At 34.7% G+C, this 20,013-nt stretch overlaps 1 protein-coding gene across 4 annotated transcripts in view; it reads left to right on the plus strand.

The window, feature by feature from the left end:
- Positions 1 to 20,013, plus strand: part of TLCD4 (TLC domain containing 4) — an 87,758-nt gene that overhangs the window by 47,518 nt on the left and 20,227 nt on the right. For all 4 annotated transcript variants that reach the window (XM_024751296.1, XM_024751297.1, XM_024751295.1 and 1 more), the window contains exons 2-5: positions 1,536 to 1,701; positions 5,652 to 5,741; positions 7,493 to 7,551; positions 9,749 to 9,843. In XM_024751296.1, coding sequence (XP_024607064.1) covers positions 1,547 to 1,701; positions 5,652 to 5,741; positions 7,493 to 7,551; positions 9,749 to 9,843 — 399 coding nt within the window. In that variant the 5' untranslated portion in view covers positions 1,536 to 1,546. The remainder of the gene's footprint in view (positions 1 to 1,535; positions 1,702 to 5,651; positions 5,742 to 7,492; positions 7,552 to 9,748; positions 9,844 to 20,013) is intronic.

The raw sequence follows: 20,013 nt of genomic DNA on the forward strand, positions 1-20,013 counted from the left end.
CTTCAGGACAAATCATCCTCACATTTAAGATGAGATTCTCCGCTCACTACCGGTTACTGGTTTCATTGTCTTTGTTTATCTGCCCACCTGGCATGAAGATCCTTATTTGCTTAATCTTAGAAAAACATTTTCCTTTTTACATCTCACTTAGCAAACTACAGTGGTGTTTAATTTATGTATAAAACTTACTTTTATGTATTATTTTGTTAATATTAAACCTAGGTTAAAAGACCAAGATAGGTTAAAATTAAATTTTGTAATGCCCAATAAACACATGTTGAATTAAAAACAATTAAATGAGGAATAAAGTTAATGGAATCTCACAGAGAAGAATTGTGATATCAATATTTTTACTGTACACACAAACCAGAAAAAAAGAATGAGGAAAGAATTCATTACAGACACATGAATTCTGTCAGAAGAGGCCCTGTGGGAGACTGATTCTTATTATGATATCCTGGTTGGAAGGGAATGAAGTGGGGTTATTGCTAGTGCAGTCAATGATGTGGTTTTTCTCTAGTGAATTGGCTTCAGTAGGTGACTTTATTTCTTCACATTAGGCAGCTGGAAATATGTATTGATTCATTTCCTTTTCATTTGAGGGTCAGCTCTATCAAAGATGGAGCCGTAAAAAAAAAAAAAAGATGGAGCCGTAGAAATGCTGTATTTGCTGGATATGAGCAAATGCTTCAGTGTCTTTTTTTTTGGTCTGAATGTTCCTAAGATTTTTAGGAGCCAGATAAAGTTTAGCTCAATGAGATAGAAAACATACTTTGAATGTGTATATATGCATATTACCATTCTTTGCGCTAACTCTATCCTTAAAACTTGGAGCTCTTTTATAAAAATGTTTTCTTTTAGAGATAAAAAGCCATGGAGGATTTTTGGTTCAAGGATATCTGTGATTGCAAAATATTTTTTTAAAAGTTAAATACTAATTTAAGCAGTAACAGTGGTATGATTATTTCCAAGATGGTATTATTCTTCTTAAACTTTAAATGTTTGTCACACTGTACAATTATTTTTTTCTTATATAATTGGTTTTTGTTTTGCTACAGCAGATAATGTTAGTTCTATTCTTATTTTGGCTTAATTGTTTCTTAGAAATTATCTAACCAACTTTCTTTTATAGATGAGAAAATTGAGGCATAGAGAAATCAGGTGATTTGTCCTTAGTTTAATTAAAAATATTACGAAAAGAATACCTTCAGTTATAGTACTTGAAATTCCCTCTTAGTGGTAAACTCTAGACTTAGGTAATTTTGAGTATATGATGTTAAATTTGTCTCCTGACATTTATAATATTGAAATCGTTAAGGTAATAGATCTTCCCCTCTTTTAAGTACAAATATGAGATACATGACAGATAGCTGGTAAAGGCTTAAAATTCATATAGTTTCCTTGTATTCTTACATTTGTGCGAAATTAAAATAAATCACTAAAAATACAACCACATACTCTTTTAAAATTAAAAATTAATTTAGGTGTATTGTGAGCAATTTAAAGGATTTCATAGCCAACATTTCTCTTAACAGGTTGAAGAAATATGGATACCAACACCATATTGGTCATCAGCGCTGGTTTTACCAGCTTTTTCACCTTTCAGCTTCTTTTCCACTTTGTAAGTTATTGGTTTTCAGCAAAAGTTTCTCCAGGTTTTAATAATCTCAACTTCGAAAAGAAGATTGAATGGAACTCAAGGTAAAGCATACGAAATGTAAATGACTGATTAAAATATACCTAGTCTTTTGAAATAAAATTATGCATTTAAAATATTTCCAAAAAGTCTTTTTCATTTAGGATCTAACAAAATCTTAGGTCAAATTTTTTTATTTGACATTAGGAATAAAAGGAAAGACAAGTAGATAGATCTCATACAAGAAAAAATTTTCAATTCTTATTCTGAAAGATGTTAGGAAAAATTTATTTAACTGTCTAGGGAAGTGTTAAGTAGACTCTGGCAGACTGTGGTGGAAGGCACTGTTTTGCATTCTCCTCTGAAATATTTATGATAACAAACACATGTTCTTTGGAAATGGTAACAGAAGTAACATTAGTTGGCTGTGAGTAGCCTATATATAGTATCGGGCTGGCTTAGCCCAACCTAGGACAGTTAAACACTACACACCGAAGAACCTGGTGCACGGTTAGCACATGTCTCTCTTTTAATGAACTTTCATTTTAATTCATAGCCCTCCAGAATCTGTTCTTTTGTTATGTAATTCTAAAGTAAAAATTGCTTTTTAGATCTTTTAAACAAAAAAGTAAATGGAAAACGAATAAGACATCTAAGGATATAGAAACCTGCCAGAATTTTAATTAGTTGGTTTGCAAATTTTTTGTGTGTGTGCAACTCATTAATCTCTCACAAGGTTTCAAACACAGACGGACTCTGATGACTGCTTCACTTGCTTTAGAGCATTTCAGATGCCCAAACACCTCTGTGCATTTGCAAAGCTCAGTGAATTAGAGCAGCTATGGGATACTGTTTATTGTTGAAGTTAATGCTAACTATAAAATGAACTCAGCAGATCTCCAAAATTGCTATAATTATTTTTTCATTGAAATTTCCTTTCGGAATTAAAAACTTCTGCCAAAGTCTATTTCAGGTCATATGTGACCTGAAATGCCCTATCTATTTGAGCCAACTTATTTTGTAGGCATTCACTTTTATAACTCAGACTGTGAAGAAGACTAGTTGTTTTCTTCTGCACCTTACACTGATTTGTCTGGTTCGTACATGTTATAGCTCTTCTCCCCAAAAGTGAGAATTATTTCTCCACATATTTTTGAAAAGTAAGAGGTATGATTCTTTTGTCTAAACAATAGCACAAAAGTATTGTTCAAATGTGGGATACAAAAGATACTAACCACTATTTTGTAAAACCATTTCTAACATGAAGATAGAATAGTTGGGGAAGAGAAGGAAAGAGATATGGAGGGGGACATTCATTTTCTGCGACTAAATTTTGAACTGTTTTCATTTCCATTTCAACATGGTTAAGGTAGGTAAAGGCATTTGAATCTTGGTGAGCTGCAAGCCAAAGAAACAGGGAGGGTACAGATAGATAGAAGCAAAGGTAAAAATGAAATGAAATGATGCAATTGAGAAATACTTTGCATTATTCAGTCTTATCACTGCCATTCTATGAGACATGGAATCACCATTTGGGAAACTGAGTTCCCATTTGAAAAAGGAGTCTGGGATTATATGATTCATTATGCTATTCAAATACTATTATGCTATGCTATTTTCTCTCAAATTTACTCCTGTTTCCCAACTCCAGCTTGGTTTACATGGGACTTAAACTGTGAGGTGGAGAGTGCAAAGAAGGAAAAACAGTTGGCTGCTTTTTGAATACACATGTATGTCTTGAAATCCAGATTCCAGTCTTAAAACAGACAGATCAACACAACCCACATTAATTCTCTCTAGTAATCAGGAAAGAGTCTCTGAACGATCAGTGGCCCAAATCGTCTAGTAGTAAAAGGACGGAAGGCAGAAAAGCTCTCCAGAAAATTTACACCTGAGAGTAACAGTTGAGTTAATAAGTCAGAAAATCTTATACTTAATTGTTACTTTTTCTGCAGACATACATACTTATAGATGTTATTAACATTATATAATTAAATAAATTTATTATTTCCACTTGCTTTCCTATGGCATGGAAAGTCCTGTTGTGCTGAAATATTCCTAATTTTTAAATCTGCTTCTTCAAAATATAACTCTTTTGTCTGATTGTGCTATGTAATTTCTGTTGGTAATACTCATACAACTTGCGAGTGATTACATCAGTAATTTTAAAGTGCTATTCTAAAATTGTCATTACTTCCTTAAAAAAAAGAAACCAACAAACATTCCTTTTTAACCTTCTTCAAACAAAACTGAAATATTTTATCTTGGTGTTTTTTTTTAAGACCCTGAGGAATCTACATTTTGCTTTGCCAGGAATCTGATTTTAAAGAATGAAATATGAAATTTTCACTAACAGAAGTTTCTGAACGTATAGACTATTAAAAAGAATAGCATGTAAGCACAGGGTGTTTATTTCTCCTGTTCATTATAGTGGGAGCTATTTGATCCAAGTAACATGTAACTTTTCTCTCGTGAATTATATGCCATTTCCATCAGCTGAGGGCTTGTAATTCTTCCCTTTTACCATATAACATCTCAACAGAGTAGGGAATTTGAGGCCTGAGTATCAGGAACAAAAATTCAGATTTTTTTCCAAAAGGAAACTTTTTGATAGAAGGTTACTAAGCCAACAGGTTAGTAAAAGGTTATGCTTTTTCCTTTAATAGAATTTTTGAATGGCAACAGAAAGCTGGTTGTCTGATTATTTAGATGGCATGTTTTATTTGAGATCAAGGAACTTACATTTTTATCTTGCTATGTTCAAATGGAACACAGGTGTGCTTGGCGTGAAAATTCCAGACTTGTAAACCAGGTTAATTGGGTTAATTATCACACTTCAAAATGTATTTTGGTATTACAAAGGACTCAGTGCCTTTAAATTAGTGAGACTCTTTGAGCATTTAAAATATGATTTGATTTAATTTGATATGTTTACTTAGGACCACATCATATATTAGATCAAGTATATTGATTTTTCAAGTTACAATGAGACTTTTTAATATCAACTTTGTATTGGTTGATATATTTCACTTACTTTTAACGATTTGGGTCATACTGTAGAGAGATTCATTGCATACCAATTAATTTCTAAAAAGAAAACTTTGCTATTCCTCTCATCCTTTGTTTTAATGAAGAGAAGAGAAACTTCATTACCCATAAACTTTTTCATTATGTGAGTAAGCATATAGTATCCTGTATACAGTTCTTTAAGTAGGATATCATAGAACTTGCATATTGGTTAAGTCATTAAATTTTTAGCAAGATATGTTCATAGAAACTGATGTTTTTCAACTAAAAGTTATTCCTTCTATAAAGAAAATGCCACGTGGATCATGTGAACATTTTGTTTTCACTTGGGCATTTCTTTTAAAAACAGATTTTTTCTGAATAAATTCATGGTCCTCCATTTTTCTATTTAGAAGTGATTTCATAATAATGATGAGACACTAATAATAGCCACCTTAGCTTTCTCACAGATTTGTTACAAGAATCAAGTACAATAATGTGTGTATTAAAACTGAAATTTCCAAGGGAATACATTTTCATTTCATGATGCATTCCGATTCTGATCCATGAATATGGAGTTCGTTAAGGCTAGTAGATTTGGAAGTCATTCCTAACTGATTGGAGCAGGAACTAATCCAGCAGTGATGCTGCTGGGGATGGAGCAGGGTGTAGGGTAGTATGCTTACCAAATGCCATCTGTTTGCACAAAACTCTGTCAACTGGTTCATCAGATATGCTTGTGCTTTAGACCCTTTAATCAATAAGTGATTCATCATTTATCTAGCAGGAAATTGTAGACCTGGGCATCTTTCTTGTTATTGATTCCAAAGTAAAGTTGTGGTCCTTGGATTTCTAAATAGCAATTTTGTATTATATTCTCAGAGGTACTCCAATCCTATATTTAAATGCTTCCACATTTAACTTCTTCAGAGTGTTAAATGACTTGCCAGAATTAGTTAAAATTTATTGCAGATTCTAAAATCTTTGTGTCTATTTCATCTCATTGCAGGGTAGTGTCTACGTGTCATTCTTTGGTGGTTGGGGTTATTGGCTTGTACATATTCTTGTTTGATGAGGCTACTATTGCTGATCCACTTTGGTAAGCTGTTTCTTTCCAATATAGTCAATTTGATTTATATTTTGATTTTAATTATTAATAAGAACGTCTCTTTACTTTAAAACAGAAAATATATTGATGGTGTATGGTTTGTTAAAATGCTTGTGTTCAGACATATTTCAGCAAGGTGCATTAGAATGATTTATTTTAGATTTAATGCAAATAATGAGGGCCATTTTGCATTAGTATTGCAATTATTATCCAAAACAGGGAGAATATGATGATTATGTAAGCGTTTATACCGTGTTAGTGAGTGAAATCAAGTTATTGTAAACACTGTTCTGAGCAAAAATGAGTTATTATTGAGATAGGATAGTCAGATAGATAGGGTAGACTTAGTCTTTAAATTTATGTTTGACCCATCATTTGATATCAAAGATAGGAAAATGGGAATTATAGATGTCCACGTGAGAGGAATTTAGTACCACATGAGATGATTTGAAGCATGAATAATAATTATGTTTAGCCATAACACGATAATTTGTAAGATGATTCGTTTTGAAGAATTTAAATGTCATTCCAATGACAGAAGTTTTACAAACTGTACTTCGTGGCATTATATGAGAAGACTTAGTTCAGTTTAGTTTGAGGGATTGGGAGTGTTTTGAAAAAGCACTGCACAGGGATGTGATAGACGTGGGTTCTGAGGGATGTGGGGCAATTTGACCAGGTCTTTTGACCATCTCTATTTGACTGCAATTATGTTGTTTTTTATTCATAAATATGGAATTATGCTGGTCAGAGTTATACCAGTATTCATACATTTTCACTGAGAAGATATTTTTCAAAGTGAATTAATTTAGTGAATTTCATTCCTTGACCAAGTTTTAATGTGCTCTACCTAAACAATTGCTACTTTTTTTTCATATTTTTATTTTACCCACATGATTGTCAACAGAACCAGTTGTTTTGGGAAGTAAATTTTATAACAGAGATTTGATTCGTTGACCAATTTGTCCTTATCAAATTTTTACCTATTATATTTTTTGATATTTTAACATTTTCTTAGATACCATAATTTATTCCAGGTCCAATTTTCCTGGATCATATTTACAGATCAAAATTTGTAAAGAACACATGACTTCTACTAAATATTTCCACTTGTAGTTTACCTGTTGTCAGTTTTATTTTATGTTCATTTTACTAGTAGTTCACATTAAAAGTCAGATAAAGGACTGATCATTTGTATCTGTTTCTTGGAGCCAAGAGCATGAGCAGGGCGAAAGTGTAGGATCTTGATATGTGTAAGGGTCGAAACAGCAGGATTAAATTGTTCTGTTCCGATCATTTTCTAACTTGTGATAATAGGCAAATCTCTCCAGTCCTCAGTAAAGTGAGGGTGACAGTGTAGTGCCTCTAAATCAGGGGCAGGCTAGATGATTTCTTGAGGCTATTTGAGTCTCTGATTCGGAATAAGGAATCAGAACAACAACCACCAGCATCTGGAATTCCATCTGAGTCCTTTCACAAACAAATCATATGAGAACACACTTATAAAATGTTGTCTTTTGGTAATATTATTGTCAAAAAACTTTGGGCTAATAAGTATAAGCAATTATGATTATTGCAGTTAGAAGCATTATAGCTAACACAGTACCTTGTGCAAATGACAAGTTACCATTTGAGCACCTATAGAGAACATTTAAATTCTATATAAATCTCAGTAGAAAAAAAAGTAGCTGTCATCTATAACCATGTGCTAAAAAAAGGAACCTGTTTTTTAATATTTCTAGGGGTGATCCATCTCTTGTGAAAGTGAATATTGCTATTGCTTCAGGCTACCTCATTTCTGGTATGTGATATGTTGTTCACTGTCTGTTTCTTTTTAGACTACTTATGGAATTATGCAAAGAATACATACATAGTCTATGCTTTTGGTTTATTTATTTAAGAAGCAACTTTTAGGATCCATACTGAGGGAAAAAAATATCTGCTGTAATGGTAGAACATGAAACATTTTTCATGTTGGCTCTCTGGTTCTCAAAGATCAGAGCTGCAGAGTGGGGCCTCAGTTAGGCCTGGATTTTTTTTTTTTTTTTTTTTTTTTTTTTTTACTAGTGATGGTTCCTTTTTGGACTAAAGAGCTGCTCAGGTACAATTACCATGACGCTAAGGAAGTTTAAGCCTCGGGGTTCTCACTTGCAAGGGCCTTTGAAATGTGCTCCCATGGTCATGGTTTTGTATTGTTTTGGTAAGATTTGCAAAAGTAAGGTATTTTAGTCATAATCAGTTAAGATCGTGGACTCTTTCTACTTCACATTTCCCTCTGTCATATTTTCTCTCATGTTGGATGAGGTTGGAATAACCTTTTACACAACGAGACAGAGGGGAAGTTAAGTTGAGAATATGCCATTTAAACTGCTCTTTGAAAAGACATTTTGGACTGTCTCAATAAAACGAGAAATAAGAGATCTCTGATTTGGACATTTATGCAAGGAACCCTATTTTGTAATTTTCAAATTTAATAAACAGCTGAAAGAAAATCCAAGTAAAAAGAATGGACTATGAAACAAAAGTGATAAAGATGAGGGATGGACTCGGTAGAAAATTTTCTGCCATCAAGAAGTGAATTGTAAAAAAAAAAAAAATTAGATTAAACCAAAACACAGTAATTTATTAAGAGGAAAAGATACACTTGGGATAGAAATAATGAATAGGCTATTGGATTATTCAATGGCCCAATTAAAAGAAGAGTGTATCTTGTGGACATATTGGGAAAAGATTTGCTCTTTGGCACAAAATGCTGTCATTGACAAGGTTAACACAAAATTTATAATATGCCTCATACACTGGTTAGTGAGTATTGTCAATTCAGAGAGTAGTTACTACCCAGGAAATCTTGTATGAAAGAAACTTGATAAAGATTTTCTCAAATAAGGTAATAATTCAAAACACTTAAAAATAAGTTATGAACTGAAACAAACTTTCTAAACCAAGCTGAATGAAAGGTGAATTCTTTTATTCTCTCTATAGAAAATATTATAAGATCATTATCATATAACTTGGTGACCAAAGAATATACAGCCAAATATAGGAAAAATGTATCTAGAGAAGCATATCAGGCAGTTAATTACTAATAGTTCTAAATTTTCTTGATTTCCACATTTGTGGTATTTTTTCCTCTCCTTAAAATTTATAATCTGATGATTTCTTTTACCTTTATATATATTCACATCTAGTTTTGTATTAGTAATTTTTATTTTTTATAAAAGAAGCTCCTCATGCTATAAGCTCCAAACCCACAAAACCTGAATCAGACTCTGGTTTCCATCCATGATAGCCATTTGTTTCCAGGTTTAAATTTCATGTTTAACCATTTGGTAAAGAAAATACTTGTGTTCATAGTTTGAGATGTTTCTGTTTTATTAAATGAAACAATTTTCTGAATTGTGGTATTGATTTAGAATTTAAAGAAAAATGGATGCCTTGAGCTCTTTTTTAAGATATCTTTTTAATAGTTATAGTTCTTCGTGTTTGGGTTTTCTTTTTTTTTGCTATTTTGATATTTAACCACATTCTATGTTAACTTTAAAATTTTTTTGCTGAATTTGTGTTATACACGAGTTAGTCGTTTTATACCTTTTCTGAGATCGTCTTATCCGTTTGAGTTATTATAGTGACAAAAATCAGTAATTTAGCCTTATTTTAAGATTATTTTTATTCTGTAATATTTTCATTTTATTTAACCCTTGTAACAAGTTAATTTGTTTATACTTTCAACAAATACGTTACATTACATAGCTATATGCCTGGCACTGTGCTGGATGCCCACACTTGGCCCTCTTCCTAGAGAAGTCCCAGTAGTGTAGGGGAGACAGTTATCTGGAAGCACATACTTCGTGGTAAAAGGGGTAGTTGAGCTCGTGATGTACGAGACGAGTGCCGTGGGCTCAGAGTGGACTGGGATGTGATGTCAGGAGAAAGTTAAATACACTTGAAAAACAATGAAGCTTTCTTCCTGTGTAATATCTTATTTTTCCTTGTTACAGATTTGTTGATTCTCATTTGGTATTGGAAAGTGATTGGTGACAAGTATTTTATAATTCACCACTGTACAGCGCTGTATGCATACTACTTTGTACTGGTGAGTGCCAGGATTTACAGTGGTCTGACAAGCAGACAAGATTGGGAGTAATGACTCAAGGGTGAAGATAAATCTAAACATACAATTCTTAATTTATAAAGATCAACCCCAAATGCATTCAGGAATCACTCTTGTGATGTTATCCTGTGTATTAACGAAAATAATAGCTTTACTTACGCGTTTGTATTAGTGCGTCTATTCGGATTCACACACTTTGAGAAAGTCAGATGACCCCAATTTCCTGAATGTTCACTCAAAACCTTTAGGATCATGTGGCTACTGATATTTGTCTGTCTTTTTAGATGCATGTCTGTTTTATCAGCCGGAGCTAGGTGTATATTCCTGTATAACCAGCTGAAGTATCTCTTTTCTGTTTAATTTCATATACCGTTCCACGTACAAGCCTAGTTACACTGGAGTACGCTAGAGCAGGGGTGGAGGGGGAGGGGGAGGCGGAGTCTTGTTCAGAGGCTTCATCAGAACTTCCAGACTGAGCTAATAGAGGATCCAGCAAATCTGGGGCACTAGTGCGTATTAACTTTTATTTCTAACATTATTTTAATACATTATACATTTGTAAATTAGCAATTTTATATCCCTTGCATCTTTGTTAGGTTTCTCCTCAATCAATTATTTTTCAACCTAGATAGACCACCAAACCCAAGATAGATATTGGGAAATAATAGACGTATGTAAACTCGAATAGTATAAATTTTATGTAATACGTGTGGTATACCATTCCATGTTTTTCCTGTTTTAAAACATAAGTGTAACCACTGGCTTTTTTTTTTTCTTATTTGGTATTACTAAAATCTGTATATCACTGGACATTTGTGACGATTTTGAGGGCTTTTAAAAAAACTCATACAAATGTGTATTAATAATATTCTTCTATTTTTCTTTATATTGCCCCACACAAGGATAGCTGGTGAATAAGACATCAGATTACATTATTTCTGCAAGAATAAGATACATCAAAGCATCTCTTTATATCACCCATTTAAAGTTATAAGTCTAAATAATTAATGTAAATGTTTTAAAAACTATGCTGGTTTTAATGTTGTAAATAAGTAGGTATTTATAGGATCCCAGTAGGGATCCATAATCACTTTATTCTTCTGAAGCAATAGGCTGTTTTTACTGGCATTTCCTACTGTTTATCTCCTTGTCTTCCTTTTTAGATTTTAATACATTATAGGTAGTTATAACATATAGACTTCTACCTTTTACAGGTCTTAGATAGTTGCAACACATGCCCTTTGTTTCCTAAACACTTTTGCTAAAGAGACGTGGAAACTGACTAACAAAATATTGGTTGACTCAGGGAAGAATATGTGTAGGTACTCGTGTGAGTTTAATATCCTGCTGCAGGTTAGAAGTATAGTCTCTAAACATGAGTCACAAATAATCGTTGTGCTATGAAAAGAATATAAGCTGGTGAAAGATAACAGGTCATTTACATGCATTTGTAAATGTGACTAGTATGAACTGCTGTTCTCTCTCGGCCACTGAAGTCACAGGCTTGGCAAATGGCTGCTGTGCATGGAAGGGCAAGTTGAATATTTCATTATGTGGGAGGAATACTGTTTTTCTCTTTGGACTTTTATGCCTTTATAAAATGTTAGTGAAGTGAATGCTGGATTTTTAAAAAAGAAATTAACTTTATTTAGTAAAGTTGATAAGAAAATCAACTGCAGTTTTTTCAAGAGATGGTTGCTTTTTTGATATGTCTTCCTTTGTTCTATTGTATGAAATAAATGAATGGTATGAAAGAAAATTATCTAATTAAAGTGAATCTATTCATAGGGAAACAAAATAGAAACAAAATTGATGAAATAAATATTTATAGATGTAGAGATCCTATGTCATTTATAGATCTTACATTTACTATTTGAATATAAGAAAATTTTTTCCCATGCAATGAATTCCCAGGTTACTTTGTGCATTTTAAGTAAGGCTAACAAAATACCGACAGCAAGTACTACTACTATTATTATTTTGTATAAACTTTTATGAAATTCTTATCCCTTATGCAATGAGAACTGACATTTGGAAAGCACTTCAACTTGATACTTCTGCAACTATTTAAGCTGTTTGTAGTAAGCTTTTTTTCTTAAAAGATTTTCTAACTGGAACTAATTAAAACTTAAAGTGAAGAATAGAGGCTAATTACCTGTAGGTTTTAAATGTACGCCCTACTGAATAGTTGAATGTAAATAACAACTTTACCTTATCTGACGTAACAAAAGTAAGTCTTTTTTTAAAAATTTTTTTGCGGTATGCAGGCCTCTCACTGTTGTGGCCTCTCCCGTTGCGGGGCACAGGCTCCGGACGCGCAGGCTCAGCGACCATGGCTCACGGGCCCAGCCGCTCCGCGGCATGTGGGATCCTCCCGGACCGGGGCACGAACCCGTGTCCCCTGCATTGGCAGGCAGACTCTCAACCACTGCGCCACCAGGGAAGCCCTTTTTTTGTTTGTTTCTTTTTTTTTTTAAGTAAGAGTCTTTTGAACTTAGGGTATTGTAGGTTGTAAATAAGTTATATAATGTCTTGATCCTCTCTAATATATTTACTGGAGTTTTAAAATTATCTCATGGAATAATTTAGAGCTTAAGAAATCTTCTCTTCTGCCTACATAGAAAGGTAAAAATCCTACAGCTTTTTTCTTGATATTCAGCTTTCATCCCTTGGGCAGGATACTCATTATCAGGGAAAATATGACAGGTTAATCTCTTATCATAAAGGAAGTGACACATTTAGGCTTTAATGTTCTATGTTTAGGGATAAACCATCCTCTTTTGTTCTCCCTTTCTGACTTCTTGGATAACGTTAGTTTTCTCCTGTATTCCTTGTGAATCACCTCCTCTCCCCAATCAAACCACATCTTTAGATACTGAGTTATAGTATATTTGGAAAACTTTTAAACTTGACAAGAAAATCACTGAGTCTCTGCGTACTTTGCCAACTCTTCTGCATCTTTCCATTACCCTAGGGTCTAATCATTAAACCATTCTGCTGCAATTTAAGAAAAAAATTTGGTTTCAAATGCCCCTTGTTACATTTATTTAAGGGTATTAGTATTAGGTGTGATACTTTGAAGGTGAAGATTTTTGATTTTTGTTTAATATTTTACCCTAGTTATCTATGTTTTAAAAACATTTTGCAAACAATTGTGTATGAAGTGGTACTGAAAAATGAGATTCGTTATGTAAGTTAAGGTAAAGTTGTAATTTACGTCAGGAGACAAGAAGTAGAAAAATACTGGTCTTATGTTTAGTCTAAACAAAAATTTCCACAGTGCTGTGAAACAAATGCCATGACTCACTAACATTTTATCATTAACAGTGTTAAAAAAGAAAAACTACTGTTTTAAGGTGAGTTAAATAGTGTTGCATGTTCTCAGTTACACTTAAATAACGTATTTCCTTTTTTTCTCCCATTAAGATAGCCTTAAAGAAAAATTTTAGGTAACTATAGTGGCTGTTACAGCAACATTTTAAGATAAGAAAATTTCAAAAATTAACTTTTCTGTAGACTAGGTAGGTATTAAAAATAGGCCCTTAATATAACTCACTAAAGCAAGATTCACTAGTAAGGTCTTTGTGATTTCTATTTCCCACTAAATTTATATATAATAAGACATCTTAAGAATTTAAATCAAAAATATTTTTAGAAGTTGTATAATATGTTAGATAACTTTTTTCCTACTGAAATAAAAGATTGATAGCTTTCTTATAAGTAACGAATGATAGACTAGCAGAAGTAAGTCTTAGAAATTGTTTTATTAGTATTTCCATAGCTCACTTATACAAATCTATATAAAAGCACTATGATACTGTTAGTTTATTACTTTTACTACTAACTGAGGGATTAGCCATGGTAAAAATATTAAGTGCTCAGTTTTTTTTCATAAAATATGTGTTCTATGTGTGTGTATATGTAAAGGTACATACATATTCCATACAGGTATGTGTGTTTTTGGTTTTGGAATTTGTTTCAGTATTTCATTTTTAATATAGAATACCTGATGTGAGCATTTCTTTCCCATATTTCACGAACATAACAAACCTCCTCTAAGGCCTTCCTCAGTTTCGGTAAGGAGGAATTCTTCTCCTTCTTCCTGGTTCTGTGTTTACTGCTTCATGCTCTTTTGTGGGCACAGAGCATCTCCTCAGGTATGCATAGTGGGATTACCTTAGCAGAGTTGTGTCCCTTTCTTTCTCTAAGCTGGCCTGATTTTTTGAAACCTATTTCCCTTTAATAACCAGGAAAGAAAACAGTTCATGTATTGGACTTGATGTGTGATGATAAAATAGATGTCAATGAAGAGGATCGCCATGTCCACCCCCTTCGTTATTTTGTTCTTAATTAGGTTTTTTAAAAAGAAATCTTATCATATGATTCTTCTTACATGAGGTAACTAAAGTAGTCAAATTCCTAGAGACAGAGAATAAGATAGGGGCTGGATGAAGGGGGTGTTGGGAAGTTACTGTTAATGGGTAAGAGTTTCAGTTGGGAATATAAAGAAGTTCTGGAGGTGGATAGGTGATAGCAGGACAACAACATGAATGTACTTAATGCCACTGAACTGTACACTTAAAAGTGGTTAAAAGGGTAAATTTTGTGTTATGTATGTTTTACCACAATAAAATAAAGTTTAAAATATGCAAACTTATCAATTAACTGAAGCAAGGTTAGGAAGAGGAACTAATAATATGTTGGATGATGTATTACATTTTTTAAAGTTTCAGGCTGGAATAATAAGCTGAAACAAATAGATGGAACCGAATAGTGACGAATGTCAAGTTTTGCACTTGGACTTGACAATGTATAAAAAGAGAGGAATGACTGGGAAGTGGCAGACGACCACAATTGTAGTTGTGCCAATAGCACGTCACATCTGCTATAAAAGAAAGCTGTTTTTAAATGTTTACTCTATTAGGGGAGGTACAGTATCCAGTTCAAACAAATTACAGTTTCCTAGTTAGACCATACTCACAGCATCTGGAGTCTCTAAAATTGCATATGTTCTGGGGCGAGTTGCCAGATAACTGTAGAGGGGAGATTAGATTAGGTGGCTATTGCCCTCGGATAAACAACTGAAGGACCCAGAGAGGTCAGCTTAGAAAAGATAAGTTGTAGGACAACTACATGGCTTTGAAATGTCCTTGGAAATGTGAAAGGACTGTTAAGTGGAAGAGGAAGTAGACTCACTCTGATTTAATTCAGACATTGGAATTAGGACCAATGGGGATGGTAAAGAAAGGTAGGGGAGACTGCTGTTTTACAAAAGAGACATTCCCAGTGAATAGATTATAACAACAGCCTTTTAAAGTGGTTCTTTTTACCATAAGATATCTTCAATCAGATAGATATAATAAGTGGAAGCTTTAGGTCGGAGCTTATACTAAATCGTCTTTAAAGTTCTATAAGTCTGAGATTCTGTGATTCAACTGTTTTGATGAAATGATTGGATTTAGTTCTAATACTGGAGAGCTAGGCAATGGGCAAGTTAAGAATAAGCTACGTTTTGTCACCAAGTTCTTAAGTAACCCAGGGAGGAAGGGGTGAAAGCAGCTGGTCTGCAGATCCATTTACTTCCTTGGGAGAAAGGGAGGGGAAGAAAAGAAGGCAAGTGACCCAGCTCTAATCTCCTTGTTGACAGGACCTTTGGGTGAATAGGGTATGTACCGACATTTGTTAGGAGAAAGAGGTCTTAACTCTGGAATGCTCTTAGCCTGTTCCTGGCTAAGGATTCCCTATAGTAAAGAGAACCCAGGCTCTGTGAGGCCTGGCTCTTTGGAGAATGTCATGTAGTCTGTACAGTCGTTTGGAGGTATAAAATGGAGATGTTTTATAAGATAAACTCTCACTGCATGTGAGGAACTTGGTGAACCTCACCTAGTAGAGCCTTCACATCTTCTGGGCCAGTGCTGCTTGTTCAACACAGGAAGGACCTGGCTTGCCAACTGCCCTTCACGTCCCAAGCCTCTCTCTACTTCCTCTGAATTATCTGATAGCCTCTATCCTTGTAGTAGTTAGTAAAGCTTAATTCTAGGTAAGATCACTGTTTCACATGAGCCAGATTGGGCAATCCAATCCGGTCCTGTGTGTTAGCTCAAACCTTCAACTCTGTCTTATTAGTAAATAATCAAAAACCTTGAATGATTAAAGTTAGGCAAAGAGTAATTAAATATAGGGTGGATTTTGTTCCCAAATCTCATTTCTAGATTCATGGTGCTCTGAAAGGGTTTCCGGTGGAAATGTCCTAAGATTATGGGTCAGTCTAAATAGCCTAGAAAAAGTACCTCATAATTGCTACAGTAGAACATAGTCACATTTTTATATAAACCCCAGTGCCCATAACTTACCTCACACCAATTACATAGCCCTAGTGGTGGGAAAGTGTGCCCATCCCATTCCAAGCCATTGATAGTGGCACGGTATTTAGTATCATGCTAGCAGTAGTAGGTGCATAATAATTTTCTTTATCTTTCTCCCTCACCTTCTAACTTGGCTGTTAGGAAATTAAATGTCCTGTGATAAGAAAATCCAGATTTTCATAATCACTGGCTGAAAGGAAAATTTTCTTTTAAGCTCTGGAAGGGATCAGACAAATCTTATTTTGTTTTCCCTCATAGAGTCAACTCCAAGCCATTGATAGTGGCACGGTATTTAGTATCATGCAAGGAAAATTTTCTTTTAAGCTCTGGAAGGGATCAGACAAATCTTATTTTGTTTTCCCTCATAGAGTCATGCAGAGGCCATGGCCAGTGTGAATTTTACTATAGGCAAATCTCCTTAAAGATAGATGGCAGAAGTGGAAACACCACATTGACCAGAGTCAGTTGTGAGTTTTGCCATAATTTACTAACAGTAAAGTATCAAAATGTATAATTTATTAGAGCTGAATTAAACCTGTCCTCTTATTAGTGTCTATCTCACTTGTATTTTAGTAGGTTTTGTTGGTGGGGTAAGGATAAGGTAACAAGGGATTATACATAACCTGAATCTTATCTAATGGCCACCTGTGCCTGTGGAAGCCTGTGCCACACGTGATGCTGACTCTCATGGGTGAACTGGATTAAACAGGTCCAGAGTCATTGATGAGCAGGATCAGAGACTATGGAAGCCAGGCTACTGACACATAGTTCACTGGCTCGCAGTGGTTTTGAACTGAGGAGGTGGTGGTGGGGAGAGGTAAGGAATTAAGAATACAATAGCTACCTAATTCAGTCCCGCAGGTTCCGAGATTTAACTATGGGAAACTATCTTTAAAAATTCAAGTAACACATCACCCAGTGACAACTCTGTAATGCTATAGTAATTTAGAAAATGGAAAGATGAATGTGTTAATTTCCATTTTTTTTTGTCTGAATATGCATGTTTATAAAAAAATTCTGAGTTTGTAGACATACAGGGCTTAGTAAGTATAACGTTTTCTAGGTCTGAGTCTCCAGAGATAACTACTGACAATACTTATGTATATTCTTGCAGTTTATATAAATTGTTCGGGAATTTTCATATATATATATATTTGTGTTTCTTTAAAATTTTCCAAGAGAGCTTTTGAGGTAGATGAGACTTAGTCAGTCTTCCAAAACAAAAGATAAAAGCATGTTTAGATCAGCAGAAAAGAGTAGGGAAGCCTTTCTAGGTTGGAAAACATGAGGAGAAGAGGTCAGATCTTCATGGGTGGTAGGAAGGACTTGGGTTGTCAGCCTACGGGATTCATGTGGGCTCAGCGGTGGTTGTACGTTTGGATGAGTCAGATGGGGCTGCCTGATGGAGTGAACATTCTAACTCATCAGGCTTGCGTTTTACTTTTCACAGAATTGTTGTAGAACCTTTGGCCAAAAGATAACTTGATGCAGTTGGCATATTAGAAGAATAAATCTGGTGGTGATAACATAGGAAAAAGAAAGCTGCGTGGGAGAAGATCTCTTTGAGGAGGTTATTGGAATAATGTAGATGATAGATTATGAAGAACGTAACTTTGGTGGTTTTATTAGTGAGGAAGAAACTAAACTAAAAGCCATTTTGTAGTCAATAGGTCATGGTGACTAATTTTGGATTTCAGAGAAGGAAGGGAAAGAAGAAGGCAAGGTGACCCAGGGCACTAGAGAAATGTGCGACCCTGAAGGAAATGGGAGAAAGAGTTTGGGCAGGAATATGGTTGTAGATGTTGTGAGGTTTGTGGTGATACATGGTTATTCCAGGGGAGAAGGGCCCATGTGCCATTAGAAATAAGGTGTGTCTTGTTGGGGGAGGGCGGTCAGGGTCAGGGACCAGAAAGAAGGTTGGTCCTGTAAAAGAAGCAGAGGAGAATTTCAGAAGGGTAGAAAGAAAACCACAAAAGAATGCATTTGGAAAACAGTGGTTAAGGCCCCTTACAGCAACACTGTAAGTTAAAAAGCTATGATAAGTAATGTACAAGCAGAGGGTATTTGAAAAAATTAATTAGGTCATTCATTGTTATTTGAAGATTAGAATATATTGACAAGCAAAAAAGAAAAAACAATGTCCCAGTCCCACAACCCAGAGACAACTATTTATATTTGCTTAATTACCATTTACATTTAGGAGTGTATCCTACTTGTATATACGCATAAGTAAAAAACTAGCATTCTGGGTATGAATATATATTACAAAAATGGGATCAAAACCAAAAATTTTTAATTTGTTTTACATATTGAAGTATTGCATACAACAAAACAACTCTGGTAATCTTGTGTCAGAAAGCAAGGAACCTATCAAAGGCTAAAAGGGTCTTGTCAAAAAGACACAGGAACCAACGTGATGGCTCTCACTGGTTTAAAATGTGACATTTTGATCATCAGTTAGAATACTGACTTTGGCCAGTGAAACCCATTGACTCGTGAGATCTTAATTATATTGAAAAAAAGAAAAAGAAAAGAAAGAAGGGTCTTGTCGAAAAGACACAGGAACCAACGTGATGGCTCTCACTTTGGTTAAAAATGTGACATTTTAATCATCAGTTAGAATACTGACTTTGGCCAGTGAAACCCATTGACTCGTGAGATCTTAATTATATTGAAAAAAAGAAAAAGAAAAGAAGAAGGAAGAAGGCTTGGTGGTCCTTGCACAAGGTCTCATGTGGGCGCTGTTAGGTAGCTGTTGGGACTGGATCATCTAAAGGGTCAACTGGGTTGAAAGGGGCTCATTTAAGTAGCTGGTAGTTGATGCTGGCTTCCTGCTCGGACATCAGCAGGCTCGTTGCCTAGAGCTCCTGTATGTGGCCCCTCCATGTGGCTTGAGCTTCTCATAGCCTGGCTATGGTGTTCAGAGAGAGAGCATCTCAAGAGTGAGTGTTCCAACGGACCCAGGAGGAAGTTGCATGGCTTCTTATGACCTAGCTTCAGAAGACCCAGAACTTCACTTCCACTGCATTCTGCTGGTCAAGTGAGTCACTGAGGCAGCCCAGATTCAAGGGGAGGAAAGTAAGACTCCACCTCTTGATATGAGGAAGGGAAGGAACTGACGGTGGTCACTTAGGTGACTGTCAGCCACCTCTTGATTTGTCAATGTTAGACATGTTAATTATCTTCTTGCCATGATGGGTAAGAATTTAACACTCACACTTCTGTTTTCCTTGCCTTTTTTCCCATGTAGTTAAAGTAATTTGATTTTCTCTCTCCGTTCCTTTGGAAACTTTAAACACTTTTATTTCTGGTTTGTGGCATCTCTGGATCCTTTAAGGTGAAGATGTCTGTGCTTCTGTCCTTCTATCCACTTCTGTCACTCCCACTGTGCTTCCCAGTTTCTGTCATTTGTACTTGTATTCTTGTATCACCAAGATTTTAAAATATTTGCCTTTTATTCTATAATCATATTGTTTTCCTTTATATACAGTTGATCCTACACAGAGAAAATAAAGTGTTTATTATGACTGTATTAAAATAGTTCACTGCACAACCAGGATTACATTTCCTGTCTAATTTTTGCTTCGAGTTTCTAATCGCCTTCCTTTTTTTCTTGTAACATACGCCTTTGTCTTATATTTGAGTTGTTCCATATCTTGGAGGATAGCATCCCATCTCTGCAGTCGTCTTTCCCCCAGATACCTGCCCCTGGAGCTCTCCATTCTCCTGCTCTCTAGGTCTGCTACTTGATGTCCCAGGCTTCCTGCCATTACTCCCCTGGTTTGGG

The sequence above is a fragment of the Neophocaena asiaeorientalis genome, unplaced genomic scaffold (assembly GCF_003031525.2).
Source record: "Neophocaena asiaeorientalis asiaeorientalis breed wild unplaced genomic scaffold, Neophocaena_asiaeorientalis_V1.1 scaffold147, whole genome shotgun sequence".
In the NCBI taxonomy this organism is placed as follows: Eukaryota; Metazoa; Chordata; class Mammalia; order Artiodactyla; family Phocoenidae; genus Neophocaena; species Neophocaena asiaeorientalis.